This window comes from Alligator sinensis, unplaced genomic scaffold, assembly GCF_000455745.1.
Source record: "Alligator sinensis unplaced genomic scaffold, ASM45574v1 scaffold388_2, whole genome shotgun sequence".
NCBI classification, from domain to species: domain Eukaryota; kingdom Metazoa; phylum Chordata; order Crocodylia; family Alligatoridae; genus Alligator; species Alligator sinensis.
The window spans coordinates 552,181-579,669 of NW_005842102.1; the positions used below are offsets into that span (position 1 = coordinate 552,181).

The window sequence follows — 27,489 nt, forward strand, 5'->3', positions numbered from 1 at the left end:
CCATGGAGGACACCTTCTACCTCAGCAACGTGGCGCCCCAGGTCCGCGCGGAACCGCCCGCCCCACGGGTAGCCCTAGCCCGCCTTGCGCGGCCGGCTGGGCGGCGCACACGCCAGCCCCGGAGCTGCTGCTGCTGCGCTCCAACTTTGCAGCCCGCGGCTCTTGCTGGGTGTCGTCGCCTAGCACGCGCGGCTGCCGACATGGGTCGTGTCCGTGCAGCGGCCTGCTGGGGCCCAGCTCCGGGTCGGATTCCAGCTGGTAAAACCAGCGGCAGAGATGTTACTTAGTGTCTTCAAACACTAACTTTAGAGCAGGCTGGCTCTGGTAGCTGGAGAGTCGCTTCTAGCGGGGCACCTTTCCTTTGCATGCGTGGCCCGTCTAAATGTAATGCACGATGAACCAGTTCATCCTGCGATCGCTGCTTTGCATTTGTGGCCCATCTTTCTTGGCACGTGTGGCTGGCCTAAAATAGTGGGATTCAGCAATGAATTGTACCATGTATGCCAGGTGTGGCTGGAGCCTGATAGCCTCCCAGCTGGATACAAACCAGGGGTAGAGTTGTTACTTTATATTTTCAAACACTAACTTTATAGCAGGTTGGCTCTGGTAGCTGGATAGTCAGGTTTATCAGGTGATCACTCCTTTGCATGGTTTAAATGTATTGGATGATTAACCAGTTAATGCATCTGTGGCTCATCTTAGTTTGCACATATGACTACTCTCAGTGTATTGTGCTGTTCACCAGGGAAGTGAGCAATATAGGTAATGTGTAGTAGAGGCCTTTTAGAGCAGCATTTCTCAGCCGGTGAGTTGGGACCCAAAAGTGGGTCTCAAGAGCATATGAAAGGGTCACAAACAAACTTTAAAAAGGGATCAACAAACTTCAAAAATGGATTTTCCTTTAAAGGAGAAAAATGTGTGAATCTGGCTTTTCCCTTGTAGGCTAGCAGAGCTCCAGCCTGCAAGGGCTGCTTGGGGCCGCCCATGCCCCACACACCCACCCCGTGCCCCGCATACTGAGGTGATTGGGGACAGCGGGTCAGGAGTGAGGGGCACTGGGTCGGGACTGGCCATTGACATTTACAAATGGGTCCTGGTACAAAAAAGGTTGAGAACCACTGAACTAGATCCCCCCACCCTTGCAAATCATGAGGCTTAAAAATCATGGTATCCTTCAAAACATTAGTTGCTGGGGGGAGGTTATCCTAACCGTGTCCTTCCTCTCCTGCCAAGATCCCACCCTGCCAGCAGTAAAAGCTACCCCATAATCAGATGCTGGAGAAGCCCTGGGGTCCTGGCAGCTAGCTGCTGCCCTAACTGTGAAAGGAGGTCTCAGCATTTGTCCCACCATATTTTTTTGCTAACTTCCCTGACTGCCTTTGGGTAAACTCCATCATAGGGACCCCCAAGAAACAAGCTGGTCTGTAACCACCAAAGTGATGGTTACCTCTGGTCCTGCTGCCCCAAAATGACAGCTTCATTCTCCAACATGTGTGTAAAGCATTTTGATTGCTTGCACAGCCATGATCTGTATTAAAACCACATTTTGTTATTACCAACCCCCGACCCAGAAGAAATCTGCACGGCCAAACTGCACTTATGCAGCCTGGACAGTGAAACCAAGTCGCTTCAACTTTCTGGTTCTCATATGTTAGTGCTTTGCTGCAGCGCTTGGCTGCAAACACTTCAGGGCAGTGGCTGATACCTTTTTGCTCTAATATTTCTATTAATACTACTCAGTCTGAAGCCCACATTTTGCTGTAAATTACCAGATGATGCCTCTACACACAATTAAGTTTGTTGCAGTGGGAGAGACTTAAGTCTGAACTAGGGCGTAATACCCTAGTTCAGTGGTTTTCACCTTTTTTCATGTGTGGACCCCTACAAAATTTTTAAACGGAGGTGCAGACCCCTTTGGAAATTTTGAATGAAGGTGTGGACCCCTTTGAATTGTAAGTGTGGGTATTTGCATACTTTTGATTGACTACAGTCATGAACCCCTAAGCCAGTCTGCAGACCCCGGGTTGAAAACCACTGCCCTAAAGTTCTGGGGCCTGTTTAACACGGGCCCTCAGATGAAACGATCAGAACAGTCCCATCTAGTCTTAACAGTCTATGACCCACCCACTTAAAAAATAGGACAGAGAGGTTATAATTAAGGAATTGCAAAGGGTCAGAATGATATCAGAGAGATGCATTAGGATTTCAGACACTGGTGACAATGTGTGGATAGAGCAGGCCCACACAAGGTCCTGAACAGCAAAGCTTCCTCATATGAAAGACCTGTATGATCTGTGCCTGCAGGGAGCAGATACCTGTTCTAGGCCTGCGTGTAAAACAAGCCAACAACCAAACGCCTCTATTGTACTTCTGTAGTCCTATCACTGTAGTGCCCGGGGACATGCGTACACCAGGTAATTTACAGGCAGAACCAAAGCAGCATAATTATATTGTTATCCTGGTACAGCCATAGTCATATAATTATATGGCTGTAGCCCTGCAATCCTCCTACACCTTAAGTGTGTGCAGTCTTCAGTGGGTTTGCTGTCACGCTCCTTCGTGGCAAGCATGGGTGACTGGTGCCTCCTGAGTCTGGAGGGGCACAATTTGTAGGCAGGCCCGGGGGTGGGCCAAAAGCTCTCTCGGGGGCCAGAGGGGCCCAGCCCCACATGTTGTGGCTTAGTGCCCCCCACAACATGCTGCCAGGCTCCTCAGCAAAGCAGGCCCCCTAGCACTTTTGGGGGCCAATCTCAGGGGCCCCCCTACCAGTCACCTACATTGGCAAGGAAGTATTTTTTACTCTATTTCTCTGCAGCTCTGGTTCCCCAACCATAGGAAAGCCTGTGTCACAGCAGAGAGTAGTTCTTCTGAGTCCCAGACTGGTTAAGGAGCAGAGGACTGACCAAACTGCCTCTGCAAAAAGAGAGAATCCTCAAAGCCGGTGGTTCTCAAGTTTTTTTGAGATGTGAGGCTCCCTTCATAACTTGTTTGAATTGAGTGGCACCCCCATTTTTATTTTGCAGAGGGGCTGGCCAATGGAGATAGAAGATTGTTTCTGCAGGGACAAGCCTGAGCCTGTGTTTATCTATTTAGATTATCTGTTGATCTCCTGACATCCTGCAGCACCCTTCAAAGGAGCTGGGGGGATCCTGGCTGAAAATCACTACTCTTTAGCAAAGTAATTTGAGTGCCAGTTCAGTTTACTAGCAGACTAAGCCCATGGTCCTGTAAAAACACTCGTGTGCTTTGCTTAATTCAAGTGGGACGTTACACTAAGTAGGGAAGCTTGATTATATGATGCAAGGGGGTGGTGAGCTGTGGGACATTGCTGTGGCCCTTTTGGATTTAATGCATTTCATGATCTGCAGTGGCAGGAGACTGGCCTCTGGTCTGGGGGGGGTCCCTTTCCAGCCCTAGGTTTTTATGAACAAAGGTGAACATGTGAGTAGAATCCTTAAAACTTACAGGTTCTGGTCATGGTTCTGCGGCTGACTCTGCCGGGTGACCTCGGGCAAGTCCCTTCACCTATCTCTGTCTCTGTCATCCCATCTGGAAAATGCAGATAATGCCTTTGTAATGCACTAAAACACCTACTGATGAAAAGTGCTATGTACAAACGTATAGGGAAAGCTGAGAACATAGGAATGGTAGAATAAAACAAAGATTTCAGGGTGTTTTACCACAATCAAGAATCCATCATGCTTTGTTTCCAGGATCCTCATTTGAACCAAAATGCCTGGAATAACCTGGAAAAATATTGCCGGAGTTTAACCAAGTACAACAAGAATGTGTATGTCTGCACTGGCCCTCTCTTCCTGCCCAAGTAAGTATCAGACCAACTGAAACCAACTTTAAAACTTCGATCATCAGGGATATCAAGATAACATTGACATTTAGATAAGACTTTAACCGTGCTTCTATGCAAGAGGGTAGATATAGTGTTTGTAGGGAGTCCTCTTCAATATTTTTACTCTCCTCCCATGCTTTTCAAGGGTAGAATGATATTGTAGGCCAGTACCCTTATGAGTCGTATCAACTTGTCCATCATTCCATTTAGTTGTCCTCTAAAGGATTAAATCACGATAAATATAGGTGGATGTCACACAGAGGAACCGTCAGCCTCTTGACCAAACTCCTCTTTGATTTACATTCCTTCCCCTCTTACTTTCTCCACTTTGCTTAGGCTACATTTCTTCCTCATCTTGCATCATTTTTCATAGCCCAGTCATCTTGCACAAGTAGAGGCAATATTAGCTTTTCCCTTGCCGCTTGTGTCCTCCTGCATGGGCTGCCTTTCCAACCTTGCGTAGTCATGAAAAGCAAGTGCCTGTAGATTCCTCATCCAGCAACAGCAATCTCTTGAAGAGGTTCAGTTAAATGGAAGTTTTAGAGTAGCAACACAGACCACTATCACAGAGCCCTGCATGTCCTGTCCTCCAGTCCATGCAAGGTGTGATCTCAACTACAAGGAACTAGAATACTTGAAGAAGGGATCTGTGGACATGGGCACTAGGTAAGTGGTATCAATGACAGAACATCTCTCTGTGTAGGATGGAAGCGGATGGGAAGATGTATGTCAAGTACCAGGTGATTGGAAAGAACCATGTGGCAGTCCCTACTCACTTCTTCAAAGTGCTCATCTTAGAGAAGCCCAGCGGGGAGATAGAGCTGCGCTCCTATGTGATGCCCAACAGTCCTGTGGATGAGAAGATCCCACTTGAACGTTTTCTGGTTCCTGTCGAGAGCATTGAGCGGGCATCAGGGCTGTTGTTTGTACCAAACATCTTGAAAAGAACAAGTACTTTAAAAACCATTACAGCCGGAAGCAAGAGCTGAAGGCACCTGTGAATCTGCTGTGAACCACTGTCTGCTGTTTGTCTGAGGTACTACTGGAAAGGATTTAATGTAACTAGCAGGTGTCTGTATGAATTCAAATTTATTCCCCCTTCCCAGGTATTAAAATGGTACTAGAAACTCACCAGTGGCCCAGAATAACTGATCTGCTGTTTCCAGGTTCCAGCAAAATTAAAATGCTGAAGATTAGCATCTGTGTGTGCCTGGCCCTTAGAAATGGCTCCTGGAGCATTTCCAGTAAAACTGCAGGGCAAAATCTGCCAAACACCCAGATACGTGGCTCTATGGAAGCACGTAAACAACCTGCCTGCAAAACCCTCCAACTACTGACTCTCAAAAGACGATGGTAGTGAGAAATAGTCCTGCTGAGCTCTGGTATTTAAATGTGAGATGTTCAAGGAGCCATTCGTTACCTGGCATTGATTTGATTTTTGTCCAATTTTTGATTTTTTTTTTTCATGTGGCTGGTTCATCCACTTCCAGGTGTTGTGCATAAAGCTTTTAAACTACAAAATATGTTTTACTTTGGGCATTACGTTTCCAAATAATTGTGGATAGGGGTGTTTTTTTTCCAACTGTCTTGCTGTCTGCTGTCTTTGCTATGTTAAGGCTACAGGTTTAGTAAACTCAACCTGCCCTTGTCATAACTAGGTTATCTAAGGCTCATTGTTTCAAAGCTATGGAGCCAATTGCCACCAGGAAAGATGATGCTCTTACATCTTGAAGCAACTGTACCGTGTCCCAGCTCTTGGTGGTGGGGGATATCAGAAAGCTTCTGGCATAAAAGCATTGCCTTCTAATAGCAGACTTCTGCAATAAGGATTAGATTTTACCCTGAACAGCTCCTTTAAGGCTTTTCTAATTGCTGAATGGCTCCTCACATCCCTTTTAAGGGAGCCAGAAAATATCTGTAAAGAGCATAAAAGGAGCATTTTTGCTATAACAAAGTGGGATGTACCCACAGGCAGTACCATGGCCCCAACTGTAAGTGTGGACAGCCTTGAACAACTCTCTTCAGCTATGTGCAGCAGTTAGCTATGTTGTTAGAGGGATTAGCTCTCTTTTTCCCCCCTGCATTGTAGCACTACTGAGGACTTGTCGCCTAAAGCAGTCATATCTACTACTACAGATACCTGGGCACGTCTTTGCATTGCCTAGATCTCTAGAAGTTTAAACTGACATATTGATCTAAGTATGGAGAGGTGAGTGCAAAGAGTTAAGTTACAGTTCTGCTTTACAAGAACTCAGCCACTTGGAAGATAGCCATCAGTGACAGGAGGCGTTAGATGCCCTTCCTAGGTGTTACTCTTTCAAAAGACGTGTAATGCCTTTAAAAACAAGATGCATAGTCTCTAGAGGTGCTTAAGAAACACAGCTCTGACAGATCAATGGGAGTCACTAATTTCAGTACACAGACCCTGTGGGTACTACCCCGGCTCTTCAGTCCAGTGCAGAGTTTCATAGAGTTTTATTTTTCCACATGTCCCAAAACATTTTTGCTGCTTAGTGATTCACCAGTGGAGTTCCCCTGTTCAAGTGCCAGCCAGCTCCACTTATCAGCATGGCCTAGGCTCAAGAGCTCAGGCTTTTGATGGCTCCAGCAACTTTAAAGTTATATTTCTTGCTTCTGGTGTGAGACAGTCACTCAGTAAAGATGTAGCTTTTATTTATGTTGTACTTTTGTTAGTCTCGAACAATCTGGAAACTACCTATAGCTCCCAGCTTCTACTCCTTAGAATAAATTAAATGAGCAGCAGTCCATCTCCAAGACACAAGCAGTATGAGGAGGCAGGTTCTCATTTCATAAATCACCAGCTTGCTTTCCTTCAGGAGCCAGTGGCTTCTTCACAGCCTCGTCTATCTGGGGTCTCAGTGTAGATAGAGAGATCAGTATGGCTTCCTAGAGGCAAAACCAGAGACTAAGTTAGAATCACTGCTCAGTGCAAGAGCAGAACTTCAGCCTGAATCATTAATACACGCAAAAGTAGTGGCTATTGGTTTAAGGATTACAGTTCCCCCTGCAAAGCGTATAAAACCCTGCCAATAGATACAGAAATACTACCATTGCCTAGCCTAGTGGAAAAGCTCTCATGGGGAGAGGCAGTTTGTTCCTAGCACAGTGGGGTCTGGTCCACAGTGAGGGCTCCTATGTGATGCAGCAACAAAAATAACATTTTAGATTCTTCATTAATGCTGCACTCAGAGCTTTTAAAGCACTTTTAAAAGGAGAGAATGCACATATTGGCAGTACTACTTTTATGACTAGGCACTGATCACTTGATCCATAACCAAGTGAGAAGGTGCTGCTACCCAGGTGTAAAATGATAGCTATGCTATTTATCAAAGCACCTCACCTCAGTCCTGATGGTGCGGCTGCCCTGGCTAGGACAGGTGTTCAAGTAAAAGTCAAACAGGACACTTGGGTCATTGACCTCCAGGTTTGGGTCGGCATCCACACCCACTTCCAAGCCTTGTAGACCTCCAAATACTATCAGGGCATGTCTGGAAGACAGCAGACAACTAAGACAGGCTCTTACCAGCAGTATCAAGTCAGAGGAAGCTCCAGGTTTGCCCAAGACATCTCCCCTTGCTGCAATTTAATAAAAAGGCAATTTGCTGCATTTTAGCACAAATGGCATGGTAAAAAGGAGCTGGTTTACACCAAGATCAACACACCATGCATCTGAATAATTCAGGAAAAAGTTATGTAGGTAGCAAGTGCTCCCAGTAAGATTTACTAGAAACCAAACTCAGACCGTGGTTTTATGGTCCCCTCTGCCAACCTCATTTTGTTCTACAGGAAGTAGCAGTCTTCTTCCCCTTTAAATGATACCATTCATAAAAGTTTATCTGCAGTGACTGCTCCTTAGTTGGTCTGCAATTATGTTTGATAACCTGTTCACTATCAGTTTACTGTCCACTTCCTCCACTTCCCAGTTTAAATGATCATTTACATTAATGCAGTGGTGTTAAACCACTATAATTTGCTGACTGGCATGTAGCTTAGTCTGTAACTGCTTTTTTCCCAGACCTAAGGAAGTGTACTTTGTGCTTGAAAGTTTTACTAACATCTCTCCCAGCTGTACAGTTGATCCAATAAAAGACAATACAAAATATCCTTGCTTCATGCAGATTTTCTGGACCAGTCACAAACACCATGACTAATTCAGGTAGAGAAAGGGAATAAAAGACTGGTATGGGACCAAAACTTGCCACCCAGGCAAGTGCAAAAAACAGCCCTAACTGCCCCACAGTGGCATATGGCAAAACTGTCCAATCATCAATGCTGAAAAACTTGGATTAGAGGATCCATCCCGCAGAAGGGACCAGGATGTAGTTTGGCTCTGGCAAGAGAGAAACCTTTGGTTCCTCACTGCTTGGAGCTCATTTAGTGTAAGGGAGCTGCTCCAGTTACCTGAAGGAGGGGAGAACTGCTTGGTCCACACAGGTCCCTTTCTCTGAAGTTCCAACAGAGAGGTCATAGCCTTCTTTGAAAGGACATTCAGCAAAGACAGCACCTGGGAAAGAAGCATTATGAAAAATGAAACTACATGCTAAATGCTCCATTCTGGGTGGTTTTAAACAGAGCCCAGTACTTACCACACTGCAGAGCAGTGAGAACTGTGTTGCTGTCCCTGATAGTCTAACAATCATTCTACTTTAGTATCTAGTGTAAAAGACTCATCTCTTGCCCCCCCATCAATAGATCAATAGTCCATCAAAAGAAAGGCTCCCAGCTCCACCACCTCAGTGTCCTCCCCCAAAAAAGCAGAGCAAGCCCCAGAACTGTCATTAGTTAGTGAGCAGGAGGGATGTCTGGATCTGTCTGGATTCAATGATTACATTATGTCAGCTTTCAAACCTTGTCTTTTTGAAGCCTAGCCCAGGGTTCTTTACATTTTGGGAGGTGATGTCTGCTCTAGAAAGCTCTCACTGACCAAGTGGAATAGGAGTTCTCAGGATCCATGAGAAACTGGGGCACTAAAGGCCTTGCTGCTTCAGGACTAGGTGAAGGGAATCTGGTGCTCCTGACCCAGCCAGAACAGAGGGTGACAGAGAGCACAGGCCAAGTACTCACTTAGGCAGGAGGCTAACCGGACACTGTAACCCCAGTATAGGCCAGACACAGTCCTTGGATGGTGCGAGGACACAACTGTGCCTTTCCTTGTCTTGCAATCTGAAAGAGATACAAGTGCGTTATCTTCTGTAATCTTCTAGACACTACTGGAAGTCAGTTGGGAACCCCATGTGTCCCACTCTAGCACTTTTACAGGGGGCAGGGAAAAGTTGAGGCAATAACGCAATAAACAAACAAGCAGCACCCTTCACATTTATTAACAAATGCCTAGAGGAGACTTGGTGTGTTCAGCACTGTTCATGTCTTAAACAGATGAGGATACCGTTTCTTTTAAGTACCAATACACAGTAGATGAGTAACTGAAGCTGAGTGCCAGGGCCACAAATCTGGAGGAAGGTTTATTCTATCTGTTGCTTTAACAAAGGAAAAGACAGCTAGTGACTCACATCAGACAGTTTTTCAAGGCAGAAGTAGTCCAGGGCCAAGAAAAAATTCTGCAGGACTGAAGTTATGCTGCAGATTGCAGGGGTAGTGTGACCTAGTCAACCTGTCTGGGGCAGGGGGACAACAGATTACCTGGACTGTGGTGCTGATCTAGTTGAACAGTGACTCGAAGGCCTGGTTCAAGCTGTTTGTCTATCTGCACCCGCTAGAATAACAGACAACCACAGCACAAAGTGTTAAATACCAGGATAGCCAGCCACAGAAAGGTAACAGGCAAAGAAAGATCACATTTTGGCAAGGCACACTCCAGCCCAGTGCAGCATGTGTGCAGACAGATACTCATTTTATGTAGCAGCAAATCACCCAGATACAATCTGGGTCAGAGAGGGTTAAAACAGTTGCAGTGGATAATGATGAATTTCCAGTTCACGGAGCTGGACAACAGAGGAAACGGTAGTTTGGGCAAACGGTCAATGAAGGTGTTTGCTCTTTTGCAGGAAGCTCAAAGGAGCTGGCGTTTCTACCAACATCCAGCAGGGGGTGCTATAAGAGCAGAGGCCAGAGAAGACGGGGTTCATAAAGCCAGCAGTGGCAAGTTGTGGCTCTTGCCATAACCCCTCATTAACCCATTGCGAGCCTAGACCTTGGAAGGAGTGACTGCAAAGCGAACGGAGAATTTATCCCGAGGGGCCTGCGGGGCATACCTTCCGCATTCCACAGTCCACAAAGGAGCCTTTGCCTGGCTTGGTGGGCTGGTCTACCACCACCCCTTCCCGGTATTCTGATTCTTCATCTATCCGCAGGTGATGGGGGCTGTCCAAGGGGTTCAGGAGCCCTGCAACAGTACACAAGAATGTGTGCATGGGAGGGAATTTGCTGAAGGACTGAAAGCAGAGCTGTTGAGACAGATTGTCAGCAGGCTTCCCCTCCCTGGGCAAACCCCTTGCTGCCTCATACTGATGGAAACCTGGACTGGCCCAGTGCCCAGAAGTGAAATAGAGCATCACAGCTGTGATGATGTTTGCTCTCTTGCACAGGAAAGGTCTTTTGCAGCCCACTCGCGGCATGCAGACCTGATTTCACAGGCATTTTGTGGCGGCCCTGTCCCTTGCCGCTGATTGGCAGAGGGCACCTTCACTCAGTCTACATCACTACTGCTGGGGTTTTTTCGGTTGATTTTGTGGGAAATTGCAGCCAATGCCAGATTTCCCAGTGATCATGGACAACGCTGTTTGTCATGGTTTCTGCAAAAGCCACAGAACTTCAATTTAGGTAGGTCCCTAGTTATGGGAAGCACATGCTGGAATGAAAACAGGCTGCTTGGCTAAGAAAGTAGTTCATGAAGGGCTGGGAGTATAAAATGGACTCATTAATCTGGGACAGGGAGGCCTGTAGCTTCAGGATGGGAACAGAAAGGGGTAAGGGAGGACATCAAAGCCTCACCTGCAAACTGCAGATCCTGGTGTTTTGGAAAAAAAGATTTTCTCAGGTATCTGTGAAAAGAAAGACTTGAGTCTTAACAGTATCATTTCTAAGGAGTCCCAGTCTGAATTCCAAATAAAACCCACAGTTGCCCCAGCTCTGGCCACACTTGAGGATGGTCAATGAATGCTGGTGTCAGACACTAGGACTTCCTTGTGCCCTCTGTCCCCCTTTCCACGGTGTATTCTTCTGTGCATTAACACGGGACTTTGACTCATACTTGGGAGCATAACAGGCAGACTAGAATGGAACCTGCACCTCCAAATATGGTAGCACAATACAGGAGAAAACTGAATAACTGGGCACTTCACTAACTTTCAGGTCGTATTTTTCTAGTCGCCAACATCTCCTGTTGCCAGCTCTCATGCTGTCACATTAATAACTGTCCAAGTGCTTTAGCAGTGTGTATGATGTGTGAAGCCATTACGCTGAACTTACTGAGGACATTCCAAGTACTGCAGAATCCGAGCCAGCTGCACGCAAGCCTGTCCTTTCTTCCCAATTCCATGAAACTCCCCCTCCACACTCCTGAAAGAGAATGGACACGTTCTGTGACCCAACCAGGCCTCTACACAGCTCATGGAGTCAAGACCCACATGAGACGCTGTCTCATTGGTACCTGGAGAATTCGCAAGTATACAGTCAGAAAAAGAGCAACTTGAGAGAGAAAGCCTTGCCTTGCCCTCATTACCAGCTCAGTTCTGACCAAAGCAAACAACCAACCCTCCATTTGAGAACTGCACAAAGAAACAGGAAACACAAAGAAAAACTCAAGGAATAAGGTGGAATCACCCTTACCTTGAGCCTTCTTCTTCCTCATCAAACACCACAATCTCATCCACGCGGAAGATGGTACAGGCCCGGGCAATTTGCCCAGCCAGGTATGTCCGTAATGCCGGGGACTGTGCATTGTTCAGTATAGAGCCTGGCAAAGCTACACTAATGGTGTAGTGACGTCCTAGAGAAACAAAGAAGGCTCAGAGCTTTCCACGAAGCTTTGCTCCCATTTGCATTATATTCAGCCCTTTCTGCTGTTGAGATTTTAACCTCATTGGTGTAGAGGCTGCTCTACGTTTGTACAATGCAACTTGAATCCTAATAAGAATTTAAAGTGTTGCCTGGATACCAAGCTCTTTGAGATGGTGCCCTTTGCAGGCTAAGGGCAACACACTTGTTAAAGCCAATGGCAGGAGTCCAAACATCTTTAAAGGACCCTGCTTCTCACACAAATGGGAAAATTGCTTAAGAGACCCTCTGTGGGAAATATCTAAAGGAGGATGCAATGGCTCAGTCCGGCTGGTTAAAAATGAGAAGATCGGCAACATTCTTCCTGCACAAATACTAAGGACTTCATTACAGGCAAGGATGGTGAGAGGTTAAGACAAGAGGAGGAATTATGATACATTGCAGGCAAGTACAAAGAAAACCATCTCCAGCAGAATTTTGTTGGTCTCTTTACTGACCACTTCTGCAAGGTGGAGCAGAGCTGTAAGGATGTATTTCACCTGCCAGGTGATTAACAAGTTCAGGCAACAAAGCTAGAAGGTTGCTGCTTGAGATAGTTATTTGTGCCTATACAGCTGGTATAATTATCTGCTCCACAAACACCGGTTTCTCTTACAGAGCCCTCCTCTGATTAGGCATTACCTTTGTCTTCTTTAGGCTTTTCCTCCTCTTTTTGTTTCACCATTAGCTTCTGCATTCTTTGCTTTTCCAGTCTGTTCAACAACTTGATTTCCTTCCATTTTTTCTTTTCAGACTTTTCTAAAAGAGAACAATCAAGAATTTAAACAATGCTATCACCAGAACTTAAGTAAATTCTCAACCTCATATTTTAGGGAGACTAGACAGAATTGGGTGATGGCATGAGGGAAGGGCCAGGGAAGAAAAAGATGTATTACACTACACCAGGAACAGAGGGAATAGCAGTTATCACCAGTAACATAAAGGGACTAGTTTTGCTTTGCTGAGGCAGTGGGAAGGCTAGCTTCTTCATTCAGTTTTTTGTAAAGAGAAAACATCTCTATTAACAAACCGGGCATGAGCCACTTTACATACAATACTCCTTGAATAGCACCTTCTTATTGCCACCTGGCCTACTTTGGCTTTGAATCCATGACTTCGAAATAAAAGGGGTGCTCAATTCCAGTAACAGCCTGCCTATAGCTCCTTGGCATGCTTTTAGTTTCTTTCTAGAACTGCTCAAAGCTCTGTAATAGGATGTATGAGAAGGTCCTTACTTTCTTGTCTCCGTTTTCGCCAGTCGATCTTCTCTTCCCCCTAAAACAGAAAGGGTAAACCATGTCCATTCTATCAGCTGGCTAGTGAGGATCAGCGGGGCACTCATGTTGCAAATGTATCAATACACTCCTCCCAAGGCAGAGCAATTTGAATGAGCCAGGCACTGAGAAATACCCAGGTGAGTAAGAACATAAGACCTGTCATTTACTGGGACAGACTATGGGTCCATCTTGCCCAGTCTCCTGCATCACAGAGAAGACCCCTGGGACTGAGGGGCTGTTTTCCTGTCCCTGGTCTTTTCATGTCTCCAGGCAGAGTATCACTGGCAGTCTCTGCTGGCTCCTTGGGCTCATTTGAGGGCCAGTGGGCACTGTCCTGTGTGCTCCTGCTTGATGTCCCCACTTGGCACATGCCTTTTGAGTCTCTGACCTGCACTCCCCTCCTTTTTTTTTTCATTATTTGTCCCAAGAACTCTGTTTTCTTCTTTCCCTTTCCTGTAGCCTCCCCGCCTAAGGGAGGCCAATGAGAGACTTGGTGGGCTGAGCCCGTGTGTTTTTAAATGTGGACAAATAAGTCTGTGTCATACAGAAGACCCTGGGACTGCAGGACTGTTTTCCTGTCCTTGATCCGTTCATGTGTCCAGGCAGAGTATCACTGGGCAGTGTCCACTGGCTCTTTGGACTCGTTTGAGGGCCAGTGGGCACTGCCCAGTGTGCTCTGCTCAGCGTCCTCCCTTGGTGCACTTATTTTGAACCTTTGACGTTCATTGCCATCCCTGTTTTGTTATCATTTGTTCCCGGAAATCAGTTGCCACTTTTCCAGTAGCCTCCCTTTCTGAGGAAGTTTTATAGGTTCACTTGGTAGGTTTTTTGCCCACAACCCCTTTAAGCACGTAGGCCTGTGTCACCCAGAGGACACTTGGGGACTGCAGGGCTGCTTTCCTGTCCCTGGTCCATTCACATCTCTGGGCACCGTCCACTGGCTCCTTCCTTGGACTCATTTCAGGGCTAGTGGGTGCTACCCAGCATGCTCTGCTCGGTGCCCCCCTTGGAGCACTCGTTATTAACCCATGACCTCGCTCCCATCCGTTTTGTCTTTTATTTGTCCCAAAGGGTCAGCAATGTGACCCCTCCTCAGGGGGGTTTATAGCTCTACTTGGTGGGCTTTGGCCCATGTTCCAGAACGACTTATGAAAAGGCCCGTGTCACACACAGGGCCCCCAGGGCCGTTCTCCTGTCCCTGCTCCATTCACGTCTCCTGGCAGTTTCACACGGCAGCGTCCACTGGCTCCATGGACGTGTCCGAGAGCCAGCGGGCACCGTCCAATGCGCTCTGCGCGGTGTCCCCCCCCTTGGAGCGATCATTCTGGACCTCGGACCATCGCTCCCATCCCCGTTTTCCTTTTCCTTTGTCTCAAGACATTAGTTACTTGCTGAGCGGCCTCCGGTCCTAAGCGAGGCTTCTAGTTCTTGCTGGGCCACGGCCCGCGATGCCTTGGACGCAAGAAGCGGGCCGGTGTCACGGGCCGGCAGGGCGCGGAGGCTGGAAGGGAGCGGGGCTGGGTCTGACCAGGCTGTTCCCGCACTGCCCTCTCCCCCTTGCAGCCTCCAGCCCTGCCGACCGGGGGGAGGGTCCCAGGCTGGACAGCGCCCGGGCCCCTCGCTCCAGGCCCGCCGGCACCAACCCACGTGCTCACCTCCGCGCCCCGCGCCCGCTTGCCGGGAGCTTCCGCCATCTTGCTGCTGCTGCGCTTCCGCCCTGCTGTTCGCTGGCAGCTGATTGGTGGAAGAAAACACACGTCATCACGCCCCAAGCGGCGAAGCTAGGGGCTCCGTGCCGCCTCTGAAACTAAGCAGGGGCTGGCTAGTTCCGGGGCTGGATGGGAGACGCAAAACTGTGGGGCTTCGCTCTAGCAGGGAAGTCCTGCTTGAACCTCAGCGGCAGCGGAGCTGAGCCCAGGCACCAATCTCTTGACGGGACTGGGTGTATACGCGCCATCCGTAGTGCGGGGGGCTTTGGGGTGTGGGGGGGAGATGCAAGAGGTCAGCAACAGCAAGGGAGCTATATTTTAAATGCAGTACCAACCATTCTTGGTAATACATAGGAAAAGAGGACTGGAAGGGGCTCCTCAGGGGCAAGCTCCTGCTGCAGGCAGGCTCCCCCTGAACCTTCCCAGGATGTTTCTAAGGACCTTCCCTTTCCACTCATGACAGTCTCCATGTTTTGAAACACACGAGACACTTCCTGCGCATTAGCCCAATAACACCGCGCAGTCGCGTGGCGGTTACAACCCGTGCTAACAGCCGCCGCGCAGCGTTGTTGGGCTAATGTGCGCTAAGCGTCACTAAACAACCAAGCGCCGGCACTACTGTGCGGTACCTCTAGTTACTGCAAGTTTAGTTAGTACTTTATTAAGCAAGTACTAACTAAATGTGCAGCAGCTAAGTCGCATTCATGAATGTGTAGACGTGCCCTCTAAGGTGTAAGAAGTACTTTATGTTGTTTTGTCATTTAGCCAGAGACGATTTACGGCCAGGTAGGCAGGAGTCTCAGGAGTGACCCACTGCGCTGTGCACTTGTGTATGGGGGGCGTGGGGAAACGCAGGACTTACTCTTTAGTCTGGGCCCCCTAACCAAAACCAGCTCTGCATCCACTGGCTCAAGTCTGCAAGATGATTTTCCCTCTTAGTTTCATTTACATAGCTCTACCCTTGGCCCCTTGTGTATATCTCAGAGATGTTAACCGTAGCCCAGGTGCACCCACAGGAAACTCCTGCTGCTGGCTACAGCTGAAGGTGGACTGTAGCAAACACCAAAAGCATTAAGTAGACGAACCCCTACTTCTGTTTGACCATTTTAGTCATTTAAATGTGTAGTACAAATGCTTCTCATTACAGTTACGTACAGCTCTATCATGGTTTAAGATGCTGATTTACATGTGTTTACTTTCACCTTAGCCCCCCCCATATTTAAATTAAGATGTCGCAACAGGGTGAATGATCAAAATCTAATCCACGCTGTGTGAAAAATAATCCATTTCTCAAATGGGAGTGTATGAAAAACACAAGTACAGAAACCAGAGCCCTCTGCTGCTCTCCTCAAAGCCACGCAACTCATAGCTGAATTTCGGTAAAGCACTGGAGATGTTGTTAGGCAACAGAAAAGGAAGCCAAGTCCCTCACTCTTACTTTCTTAGCCTCCGCATCTCATGTTGAGCATTTTTGAAGGTCCAAAGCACTTGTTCTGCTATTTGGGAAATGCAATGCTAGGTGCTGATAAAGTACAGTTGATGGAGTTTGAAGGATAGATGGGCAGGGTTTCAGATTAAACTTCTTGCTAAGACAAGTTTTCTAGATCAGCTGGTTGTCCAGTTCGCAGTGATTTGCTTCAGAGATGCAAAATGGTAGAACAGAATGGACCAATGGGAAAAGTGCTGGGTTTAAGGACTCCAGTGACCTAGGATGTCTGAGCTCAGCCAGTCAGCCTTGCAGTAATATTGTTCAGTGCCATCTGGGAAACCTAGGTTCTGCTGAGACTCTGCCTGCGCCACGCAAGTGTAACAGCATGGGGAAGTGCCCCCAAGAAGTCTAAGCCAGCTCTCCTGTCTCATGATGACTTCAGAGGTGGGGAAAAGAAGATCCTCACCAATAACCTGGCAGCTATTTGTGCTATCTGTTTTATCTGCAGGAATCCCAGGGTAAATAGATTATAAATAGGAATTATAAAGTATTTCCAGTGTACCTGCAGGGTTGCCAGTCCCAGGGGGCAGTGGAACAATTTACAGTGACATAAAGCTTTGAACCAGGCCCAGGGGCTGACAACCATCTTGCCAGAGCAAACAGGAGAAGTGGCTGAAATCTAGGGATGCAGTAAATAGCTAAAATCAAGACCTCAGGCAAGAGTCTGTAACCACGTTGGCTGCAATAAGAGGAGCAGGACACAACAGAGCACGGCAAAATGAAAAGAAGCCCTGTACTCTGTCTAGTGGGATCATGGACCAGTTTTCTTCAGCTTCCATTGCTGCAGTATGTCTTCTGCTGCCTTCAGCGTAGCTTCCTCCTAACCAAACATCAATCAGTCAGTACCAGCAGGCTCCAGTGCCCAAACCCTCAATTATCCACACTGCATAGTAAAATAACAGAATGCGCTATTCAAACCCCTACTTCTATTCTGCAAGACCACAAATGCTACACACATGGGATCAGGAAGGGCAGCCACTTCTGTGCACAGGCCCAGCAATCTCAAAGCAGCAAGAGAGGACATTTTGGCCAAATGCACAGGAGCAAAGCTCTATGCTTTTTAAGTTCAGTCGGATGTCTCTAGTGACTGTGGGAGTATCTACACTGCTGCCTTGATGCTCCCAGGGGGACTGTTCTCAAGCTACCCTAGTTCCTATCCCAGTCATTCTCAACCAAGGTGTTGCAATACCTTGGGGTGCTGTCAGATCCTTTTGAGGGTGCTATGCAATATTAGCGCTATTAGGTATGCAAGCACCTTCCCTTGATTTACAAGATAAACCAGAGATTCTGAATAGGAATTCATGATGTCAAAAACATTCTGACCTGTCGTGGTCTTTCTGAATTCTTTGAAACAGAAGAATTGCTCTATTGTTTTTCTGTAGTCAAAAAAAACAAGTTAAAGCTAACAGCTGGCATTTTCCAAGGGGACTTTTGAGTCTAACAAAGGGTGCCTTGAGTCTAAAAAGGCTGAGAACCACTGCCTTATCTTCTCCCACTCCACATATGCCCAACCTGCAAATGAGGATGCAAAGTTGTGCTGAGGACACCTCCACCACCACTCTCGAGCAAGCCAGGACCAAGATCTCAAGAGCGGTGGCAGGAATCATCCTTAGCTTAGCTCCACAGACTCATTTCCAGGTTTGGTGCTTAGAAAGTGGGATTGGGTGGGCAGAACATGTTTGAAAGTTGTGGGTCTGGGAGCCTTGGGGAAATGGTGTGTAGACAGACACTGCAAGCATACAGAACACGGATCAGGATCTCAGGTGAAAGTGTGCTGCACTGATCTCACTTCATCTGCCTCTGAAACCTGAAGAACTGAGCCCATCCTGCCAGATCTTAAACCAGTGGTTCCACTTACCTGTTCTGTGTTGTAAGCCCATGAATCAAGCATCTATCCTGGCATCAAAAAAGCCCAAGGTCTGCCCAAGCTGGTTCATCAGCTAGCACAGTTAAGGAAGCCCCCATTCTACTGCCAACGGGACACAAGGGGTGATGTGATTAGTGTTATGTCTGATGCCTTTGCCTGAAAGACTAAGTGTCTTTCTTACAATTGGGCTCAGTGGGGACAGCCTTCAGCACAAGGGTGCAGCTTGGTTTGCATGCAGGCATCTGGAACTAGGACAGGACTCTTGAACCTCTCTGCAGCCTGGCCTGGCCCTGCCTGGCATTCACCTCATCACTGGAACAGTCAGTACCTTGACCCCACTTATCTGAGGCTGGCTCTCCCAGGCACCTCACCTTCACAAAGCAGAACCGAATTAAATGGTCAAAATTCCTCTTCTGTGCAGTGCTGTAGAAAGCAGAGACGGGGATGGCAGCTAAGCCCTGTAAAGGGAGCAGAGAAGGAGAACATGAGAACATTGCATTACTCCCCTCTCAGCTTCTGCAGAATCTCACATGACCTCTGATCATCAGAAGCCACAGATCTGCACAAGGTTCAGCGCTCACAGAAATTCCAGGTAAGTCTCACTTCTAGTGGCTTGCTCATCTCAAGATTAGTGATAAACTGCTCAATAGAAGCCAATTGTTGCCAGGCAAACCTGATGTGATCCTCCTCTATCTCTCTTATGTCCTTGGGGGACTCAGTACTGAAAGCCTCTGTTGTCACAGGGACTATCAGCATGGGGAGGGTGACGCTGGCAGCAGGATGCAACAAGGTTGTCACCTGGAGAAGCCATCACAGAGAAGGTAGCAGTCCCTGACTTCTGAGGCAGCTGGGCAGAAGGTGGTTATATGAACATCTGGCTAATGTAAGGGAAGGCAATGATGAACTCTAGTAGACAACAGGGCAGGGAAGAGGTTGCAAATTAGAAAAGGTGGAGCAACGGTAGGCAGTCCCAGAGCTCTACAACAGCAAGACCAACTATTTCAAGTCAATGCACCACTGCCAACACAAGCCTTGAACTGAAGTAGAGCAAAGAGAATGGCAAAACCCACTCAGAATACAAGCACCATGGGAAGGGACAGAGGTGTGTACCTTATTCTTGATCATCCACTTTATGAACCGAGAATCGTAGGGTTCCTCGCAGTCAGGGAGATTGGGCACTTCAGCTTCTGCAAGACATGCACGGCAATGTGGGCAAGGAAAATGGTGGCACAAACGAGTCGTAGATAGATTTCCAAACCAGGCCAAATGCCAGTGGGAACTCAGATGCTCTTGAGGGCGAGTACATGCATCCATCTTCTCTAAGGACTTGAATTTAAACTGCCTCAGGCCACAGGTGGAAATGCACGTGGCCATGTCATTCTATTACTGGGCAGTAGAGCACATTTGCTGGTCTTGTTTCAAAGGAAGTCCCAGACCAGGACAGCCCCTCTTCTACAACTGATCATAGGCTACAGTTATGTGAGTTTGTAGGTGCTTGGGGGAGATGACACAGCATCTGCCCACACTACTCAATTTAATACAGTGCTATTAAGTCAGGACTACACTAAGCACTACATTTACTCACTCACATACCAAATTCATGCTTCATCCTTTCCTTTCCCTTCCTAATGAACAGTGAGGAACACAGGGCGCATCTACATGCACTTTAAATTTAATACCTCCAATGTGAGGCACTAAGTAAATGCGCATTAGATTGCGCTAATACGCAGTAGAGCAAGCACACACTTTTGAGGTGACACTTAATATGCAGTAGCTTATTCTACCACACATTAGCGTGTTAGCACAGTTATATATGCACCACATTTATAAGCAATATAATAAGCTACTGTACATTACAGCAGATGTGTAGATGCACCCACAGACTAGGTTTTGTTTTTTTCTAGACTTTGCAGGACCCAATGCCCCAGTGGTGAACTGCAGCCTTCGGTAGGAAGGACAGGAGCAGGTGCAACAGCCCCAAACTTACTGAAGTCAGAGAGGTCTGCAATCAGGAAGTAGGTGCCCTCCGGGATGATGGGCTTCATGCCCACAGCAAGTAGGCTCTGAACTAGCCGGTCCCGCTTCTGCTGCAGCTCCTGAGGCAGCTGGACAAAATAACTCTCTGGCTTCCCATAGTGCTCAAACTCTCTTTGAAACCCTTGAGCCACTGCTTCCTGCAGGGAGAGAGGAACTCAAAGCCAGTGGAAAACACCCCTGCGTACGCTCAGAGCATTCTCTGACAGGAACAGAGAGATTCTCGCAGTTTGCTAAAGACCCAAGAATGAGAGTTTTCGCTCTTTCCCAGATTCACAGGGGACAAGGGGTGGGTCAAACTATGCTGGGCCTGGAACTTGGCAGAGGGACTATGGACACAAGAGCCTCCCCAGAAGCATTCCCCTCACCTGAGCTGCTGTTGGGCAGTGATACACACAGTTCTGGTGGACAGTTCGGAGGTGTTTGACAAGATGATCAGGCCCAAACATCCAGCCAACCTGTTACCACAAAGAGGAGAGAGCATTTCTGATTTATAGGCATCCTACACCTGCTCACTTTACCTCCTGCCACTTCCCCCTCTATCCCAGACAAGACCAGATCAGTCTCTAAAGCATCAATTGGGGCCTCCAAGCCCGCAGCTTTAAAGGCACGCTCACAGAGACAGAATCCCCCATGTTACAATGCAACCTGCCTGGACAAAGCATCTGGTAGAGCAGTTTCGGGGAATAAGAAGCATAAATTTGATTTCCATTCAACCTCAGTCACAGACTCTCACAAGGGATCAAGTGAATCAGGGGGCAAAGGCAGAAAGGTTTTCCGCGAGGGAATTCTTCCCCCATTTCAGTCTGTTACCTTCCATCCTGTGGCACTGAAGGTTTTTCCAGCACTTCCAATGGTTATGGTCCGGTCCCACATTCCTGGCAAGCTGGCTGCCAACGGAACAAGAGAAGAGCAGCTGGAAGATCTTCCAGTGAACAACATCACAGGTTCAATGAGCGTATTAGTGCCACAAGGGGACCCCTGGGGCCACTGCAGTTTGTACAGCCATTGTACATTTATAAAGGGCTTCTCATTCAAATGCCTCCAAGCACTTTCAGGGAATAGTGCAGTGGGAGCAAGAGGTACCATGGCAGAGCTCTATTAGCTCCCCTTAAATACTGAGTTAATTCCCAAATGCTGTCGGGGGAAGCGAGTGAAATACATTTGATTGGTCACTATTATCCCATCCCCAAGCACAGCAGCACAGTGCTCTTTTTCTAGGAAGGAGATTTAGATCAAGAGTGTGCAGAGGCCCAGGTACCTGCAAGCCATTCCTCTTACCAATCCGGATATGCTTCTTCCCATCATAGACCAGCCACTCATACACTTCATCACTGAAGCACAGGACATCGTGTTTCACACACAGGTCTGCAATAATCTCCATCTCCTTCTTGCTGAACACCTATGCCAGGCAGGAGGGGGATTTTCAGGCCCAGCTTGCCTTGGCCTCTGCTGCGCCTATCCTAGGAGTCTCCACATCCCATGGTGGGTGTCCAGGCTCAGTTCAAGCAGGGCTGTGAGTTCCAGACTGTCGGCCCATTGCTCCCTCCTTGGAGCAGGCGGAGAGGTGCCAGGAACTGCCTCACAGGATGATCTCTCCCATCAGGAGTGACACTGTCCCCTCCAAGTTACAGCAGCACCCTCTGCCCACAGGGACCATGCTGTCCCTCGCAGCACGTCCTCTCATCCAGATTCCATAGACAGGGATTCCCCTTTTGACTCTGAGATGAGATGCTCATTGCTAGACCTAGGGAGCTGACTGTCAGCTTGGAAGATGCTCTCTGTCTCTCGGAAATGACAGATAAGGCTCTAAACCAACCCACCCCATAGCAACAAGTGCAATGTGCTAACACTGGGTCGTCCCTTGGGGCGCAACTTTTCTCCCCCCTTCTTACTCTTTGTTCAAAGGTGAGTGATATGACTTCTGTGAAATGGGACCCTCAGCAGACCGTCTCAGGGCCACCCCTGACTTCTCTGCCTACCCAGTCCTCTCAGGAGCTTCAGGCAGGAGAAGACTGAGGCACAATGCAAGTGCAGGCTCTAGGGAGACAACCAGCACTGGTTTCTTCAGTTCAGCACTTTCAGTCCTCTCACAACCACCGCAGCATTACCTTCCCCAAGGGGTTGTTGGGTGAGTTCAGGACAATGGCCTTGGTTCGTCTGGTAAACTTGGAAGCCAGCTCTGCTGGGTCCAGCTGCCAATCTCCACTGGACATGAGTTTTCCAGGTGCTGGAGTTTTCTGGAGAGGTCAGAGAGAGGGAGTTATGGTCTAAGAAACAAATGATGTCTGGAGATTGGGGCGACCTTACACTGTGCTCTGGCTAGGAGTGTCTCTGAGTCTTTATAACAATATATTGCTCATTTCCTACATCTCTATTTGAGTGTCTCAAAGCACTTTGCTAACAGAATGAATTAAGCCACCCAATCGCACTCTTGTTGAGGTAAGTCAATGTCTTTGCCCTGATTTTAAAGATGGGTAAATTGAGGCACAAAGTATTGCAGTGTCCAGGCCCAGGTAGTATAGCGATTCAGTGGAAGTGTCAGGAATGGAGCCCTTGTTCCTAGTTAGGACTGGCTGGAAAAGAGAGTTGACCTCTCATGTTTGAATTTTAGGGGGAAAAAAATCAACCTGAATCAGGATGAAAAGACAAAAAATTAGAATTTTCCTGTTACAAAGTTTGTAACAAAGTATCCCACTTCAGGAGGCCTGAAAGGTAACCAGCCCCTGGACTGCCTGATTCCACAGGGTGGGTTGGTCTACACATGCTGTTACTAAGATGAATAAACTCCTTAAAATCGATGACTTGCTTTGATGCCCACTTACTGGTCGCAGTGGTATGAACACTGGAGTTCCCCCAGCCATCTTCACCATCGGCTCATAGCAGTCAAAGTAGGGTTCAATGATAATCACCTGCAGAGGATAAGAGGCAGCGTCAGGGATCTCACAGTCCCGCTCTTATCATTGCTATGGGATGCAGGGAGATATACAGGGGGCAGGAGATGTCACTTCTAGATGTAAATTCATTAGTTTAAGCTTAAGCTCTTTAATCCCAAAGTGGCTGGGTACTAGCAAGAAGAAATGACTAACATGGGCAGAAAAAAACTTTTGGCACTGTTGGAAATTAGAAGGTTGGCTGGTGCCCACGGGGCGATGCATTTTCTCACCGGGAACCAAAACAGCGGATGGCTGAAGAGGAGTGGGATTTGCAAAACCCCTTCTCTGCAGAAGGTTAGCTGTGAGCACCCTGCTCCGGGAATCAGAGAGCCCTTAACAAGCAGACCAGCCCTTCCACAGGATGGCCTGTGTCACTAAACAAAAGCGTCTCCTTTCATGCCCAACCTTGCTGTGCGGCAGCAGGACTACATGCAGATGCCAGGACAGTTGTAGTATAACCAGAGTCCTCTGTTACCTCATCTCCACTATCGACCAGAGCCTGGAAACAACAGAACAGGGCCTCGTATGCCCCAACGGTCACCATTACATTGGTCAAAGGATCGATGTCTTGACCTAGGAGCTTCCCAAAAAAGCGGGCCAGGATGGTCACCAGAGCAGGGTGTCCCTGTAGGGGGAGAGAGCGTGAGTTGTACAACTCTAACTGGATTGGCCTCTTCAACGCTGTGGATGCATAAAGGCATGTAAGTAGCAAAACCTGTGACTAGTGAACATTAGATGGAGGAGAAGGAGAGACATGCTTCTGCTATAGCCCTGATAGGTGAGTGGTTAGGACACTTGCCTAGAAAGCCAGATGCCCAGGTTCTTAGTCCTCTACATCCAGCAGGGGTTTGAACCCAATTCTTTCTGCTCAATTCTAGAGGACTTTACCCTGCTTTCTTTTTTACAGAGAGCATTCAGCATGAAGCCTCTTGGCTCCCCTCCCTCTCAAAGAAGATTCAGGGACTCCCCAACTCCACTTGCCCAGCCAGGGCATCTATTCTACTTCCTCTGGACAACTGAGGTCTTTAGGAGCTGTCTGATTCAAAGGCTAGTGGGGAGAGCAGCAACTGCTGTAGAAGGAGAATGCTCTCACGCACAAAGACCCGGGTGTACTGGTGCAGCATGGCATTCTCTCCGCTGACAGCCTTCACAAATGCCTCCTTCACGAAGTCCGGCGGAGAGAAGTCAGGGAAGCCCTGGCCAAGGTTCACAGTTGGGTAAGTGGCAGCCAGTTTCACAAACTCCACCCTGCAGAGAGCAAACCACAGAGAATTAAAGGGATTCAGGCAGCCTGCCTAGGCACAGCCCTCCTCTGACTAAGATCTCTTTGTATAAAAGAGAATAGGTAATTTCTGCCAGGCATGCAAGGGGTGGAACTAGCATTATCTCCTTGGCGTGCATATCTTATGTCAGGCTTCCAGATCATGCTATGTTTCGAGTTACCTAATGCCAGTCAGGCAGACTTACCAGACATTCTTGTCCAGTCCTTCCAGCCTCTGAGCTTGAACTGGCCTTGACATTTTTGCCTATAGGAAGGAAGGAAGGAAGGGAGGGAGGGAGGAAGGGGGGGAGGGAAGAAAAGGGAGAGAGAAATGGAGAAATGAATAAAGATAGAAATAGTTAAATGCTTTCACTAACCCCAAAATGGACCAGGACCCAAGAGAGCTAGGCACTGTATAAACACAGAACAAAAAGGTAGGTCCTTAACTTACAACCTAAGTACAAGATAAAAGACAACAGCTGGATACGGAGAAACAGACAAAGAGATGATCCTGGTCAGCAAGATGGGCTGTGGTCTAAGCCTGCTATCTTCCCCACTGGTGTGAAGGTTTTTGTAGGTATCAATGAAAAGGGAGTTTTCAGGAAGGTTTTGAAGGAGGACAATGAGATGGTTTTGCAATGTCTAGGTGGAATATGACAGACAGCAAAGGAGGATACACAGACACTTGTTTGAGAAGTTAAAAAGGCAGTGATGAAGACTAGCACTAGCGGCCAGTCAGCATTTCCATAGCATGAGTAAAACCATCAACAGCGTAGGGAAGCCCATGAGAAGCCTTGAAAATAGAAACAAGTAACTAACATTTCATGCAAAAAGGGAAGCCAGTCCAGGGATGCAGAGGGAAGGATGAGATGGCCAAAGTGATAAGAAAATCTTTGCCACAGCAATTTGCACGGATACAAATGGGGCAAGAGAAGATCGGAGACATAACATAAGGAGAGCTTAGGTGGAAGTGGGGGTGGTCAGGAAAGGTTGTATGTTAAAGGTACTGCACAGAGAACTGTTTTTTAGGTAGGAAGCCAGGGAAATGTCGAGTCCCTTCCCTATCCCCTCACAAATGCTCACTAATCTCTCAGCCAGAGAACACATTTCCACTTACCTCCATCTCATTGCAATTTCCAGTGAGCTGTGCCATCATTTGATAAGTGGCACAAAGTGCCTGTACTTCCCTCTGGGGCACCAAGACGTTTCTGTGGCTTCAGCTCCTCACTACTAATTTCACAAGTAAATCGTTGGGCAGGATCTCTTTGCTTCTGGAAGGAGTGGGGGAGGGCTGGGCTCATGATTCATCTTGCATAATGCATGGTGCTGAACCCTGAGCTCTTTCACTGCTGCCAGTGTCCAGCACCAAGGGGTGCTACACACTTGCCTGCTGCTGTATCCCTTCTGCAAGAGTAAATAGTTTAGAAAGAGGCCAAACCTTAGGACTTCTCCCACACACTTTTTCCTAGTTCTCTGTGAATAAGCTCCCCAGATGTGACAACTGGCAAGACAAGGAACCTGCACTGTTTTTACCGGGAATACAAGGAGCAGTGACTAAGGAGAGGAAACTGAGAACCCTGCAAGTAAAAGCAAGCTGAAGGCTAAACATTAATGGCTCTAGCGTTCTGGTTTTTTGCACTCATTTGCAAGAAAAAGTTCTTGGCAGCACTGCCCTTGGGTCAAGACTCAGAACATTTCATTCCACCAGGAAACAAAGTGACCAGTGGTCAGTAAGAAAGAGGTGTCTTGAAGTAAGAGGATCCGATTCTCAGTAAAGATGTCCTTGTCCCCAACCACTGGGAAGGAAAAATCACACAAATCTCACCCTTTCACTACACTTGCTTCCTCTTTTCTCAGGCCCAGCTTAGATCAGCCATCCCCCCATAGCTGCCGAACAGAGACAGCTGCTCTCTGGGTTTGGCAGTAACTTTACCATGGCTGAGCACCATGTAACTTTGGAGTTACTCAGCTCACCTGGTGGCCTCTGAATTTAATTCATCAAGAGAGAATAGGTCTCTGTTCAATAACTTATCCCATTCATTTCATCACACATTCCCAAAATGAACAGTGTATCTCCTTAATTGTAGCTGAGGTGGCAGAGGAAAAGAGATGATTATATGGCTTAAGCACAGAGATGGGAATCAAAAGGACAGGTTCTATTCCTGGTTCTGTGACAGACTCATTGTGAAATCCTCAGTACGAGATTTCACTCCTCTGTCCTTCCTCCCGGGATAATAATATCCCCCTAACTTGTAAAGTGCTCTAGATCCTTTGATGGTGCAAAGACACCTCAAGTATTATTTCTGACAAGGTCAACCTTCTTGGGAATCCACAGAAACCTTTATTCCAAATTAGACAGCCTGCTCTTGTGCTGATTAGCTGTTTCTTTAAAAAAAGACACTATAAAATACAGGGTAGTTGGATGGAAAAGAGTTTGCAGCTATGATACAATTTCTACAATGCTACTTCTGCCACTGCTAATGCTACCAGTGTACTGAAAAACTGAACTTTGTGCTACAGGCTTACTTTGCCCTAAAATCTCCTGAAGGCTTCAGCCAGGAGTTGGGCTATGTCACAACCCAAAGTTGTGGATTTTTTAATTGTGTGTGCTTCGGCACCGCTAAATTATGTTCCCGCCGAATTGGAGCTCTTTTGCACGACGGAGTGTTCTGTTGTTATGGAGAACCCGCGTGCACAAAAGTGTTTCCCGCCGTTCTGTAGCCTTCTTTGCATCTTGCTTGATTTTTGCATTTAGTGATGCACGCTGCAAAGGAGTTTTCCCGCCATTTGTATTGAGATTTGAGCCACATTATTGGCCAGTCTTAATTTAGGCACACGTGGCGGCTAGCTATTGGCTTGCTAGCCGTACAAAAGGCTTGGGTGGTTTCTGCCCAAGTTGGAGAGAAAGACAGAGAGATGGATCTCTAAGCACTGTGGGTTCTTTCAAACCCAGCGTGTCTTTCTTAAGAAGGCAATAGAGGCTCCAATTGCCGAACCCCCGGAGCCTAGCAAACTCCGGGGCACCACTTACTGACGGCCTCTAGCCTCTCCCC

At 47.6% G+C, this 27,489-nt stretch overlaps 3 protein-coding genes across 8 annotated transcripts in view; 1 reads left to right on the forward strand and 2 right to left on the reverse strand.

Annotated features, from left to right (window-relative positions):
- The first annotated feature begins 2 nt into the window (after window positions 1-2).
- On the forward strand, window positions 3-4,978 carry ENDOG (endonuclease G). The gene is made up of 3 exons (XM_006024334.3): window positions 3-41; window positions 3,714-3,823; window positions 4,551-4,978. Exons 1-3 carry the CDS (start codon window positions 3-5, stop codon window positions 4,834-4,836), a joined length of 435 nt encoding a protein of 144 aa, XP_006024396.1. The 3' UTR covers window positions 4,837-4,978.
- Window positions 4,979-5,642: 664 nt separating this feature from the next.
- Window positions 5,643-15,837, reverse strand: SPOUT1 (SPOUT domain containing methyltransferase 1). Of its 4 annotated transcripts, XM_025204982.1 has the most exons (13): window positions 14,796-14,858; window positions 14,529-14,641; window positions 13,099-13,138; window positions 12,506-12,622; window positions 11,657-11,816; window positions 11,297-11,386; window positions 10,820-10,869; window positions 10,081-10,211; window positions 9,509-9,581; window positions 8,933-9,031; window positions 8,270-8,372; window positions 7,209-7,356; window positions 5,643-6,754 (listed from the first exon to the last, which is right to left on the reverse strand). In XM_025204982.1, exons 4-13 carry the CDS (start codon window positions 12,558-12,560, stop codon window positions 6,656-6,658), a joined length of 1,008 nt encoding a protein of 335 aa, XP_025060767.1. In that variant the 5' UTR covers window positions 12,561-12,622; window positions 13,099-13,138; window positions 14,529-14,641; window positions 14,796-14,858; the 3' UTR covers window positions 5,643-6,655. The 4 variants fall into 4 exon arrangements, with proteins under 4 accessions (XP_025060767.1, XP_006024397.1, XP_006024398.1 ...); XM_006024335.3 differs by lacking the exon at window positions 14,529-14,641 and having other exon boundaries at window positions 14,796-15,837; XM_006024336.3 differs by lacking the exon at window positions 14,796-14,858 and having other exon boundaries at window positions 14,529-14,784.
- A 103-nt stretch (window positions 15,838-15,940) lies between these two features.
- The window catches only part of KYAT1 (kynurenine aminotransferase 1), a 13,949-nt gene continuing 2,400 nt past the window's right edge, over window positions 15,941-27,489 (reverse strand). For 2 of the 3 annotated variants that reach the window (XM_014520292.2, XM_025204981.1), the window contains 12 exons: window positions 24,643-24,701; window positions 24,273-24,423; window positions 23,651-23,800; window positions 23,065-23,151; window positions 22,351-22,479; window positions 21,521-21,641; window positions 21,053-21,129; window positions 20,608-20,697; window positions 20,193-20,379; window positions 19,316-19,392; window positions 18,577-18,663; window positions 15,941-17,158 (listed from right to left, as the gene is read on the reverse strand). In XM_014520292.2, the coding sequence (XP_014375778.1) occupies window positions 17,090-17,158; window positions 18,577-18,663; window positions 19,316-19,392; window positions 20,193-20,379; window positions 20,608-20,697; window positions 21,053-21,129; window positions 21,521-21,641; window positions 22,351-22,479; window positions 23,065-23,151; window positions 23,651-23,800; window positions 24,273-24,423; window positions 24,643-24,701 (1,284 nt within the window). In that variant the 3' untranslated portion in view covers window positions 15,941-17,089. Of the gene's footprint in view, window positions 17,159-18,576; window positions 18,664-19,315; window positions 19,393-20,192; window positions 20,380-20,607; window positions 20,698-21,052; window positions 21,130-21,520; window positions 21,642-22,350; window positions 22,480-23,064; window positions 23,152-23,650; window positions 23,801-24,272; window positions 24,424-24,642; window positions 24,702-25,553; window positions 25,841-27,489 lie in introns of all 3 variants that reach the window. The other variant, XM_014520290.2, reaches the window with a different exon arrangement.

What these genes read in the sequence shown, in the direction of transcription:
- ENDOG (XM_006024334.3), top strand. Translation starts at nt 3, where the DNA reads ATGGAGGACACCTTCTACCTCAGCAACGTGGCGCCCCAG. An exon ending in TCAGCAACGTGGCGCCCCAG is followed by an intron (nt 42 to 3,713) that starts GTCCGCGCGGAA and finishes CTTTGTTTCCAG; the next exon opens with GATCCTCATTTGAACCAAAA. An exon ending in GGCCCTCTCTTCCTGCCCAA is followed by an intron (nt 3,824 to 4,550) that starts GTAAGTATCAGA and finishes CTCTCTGTGTAG; the next exon opens with GATGGAAGCGGATGGGAAGA.
- SPOUT1 (XM_006024335.3), bottom strand. Translation starts at nt 14,834, where the DNA reads ATGGCGGAAGCTCCCGGCAAGCGGGCGCGGGGCGCGGAG. An exon ending in AGCGGGCGCGGGGCGCGGAG is followed by an intron (nt 13,139 to 14,795) that starts GTGAGCACGTGG and finishes TTTCTGTTTTAG; the next exon opens with GGGGAAGAGAAGATCGACTG. An exon ending in GAGGAAGAAGAAGGCTCAAG is followed by an intron (nt 11,387 to 11,656) that starts GTAAGGGTGATT and finishes ATTCTCTTTCAG; the next exon opens with GAGTGTGGAGGGGGAGTTTC.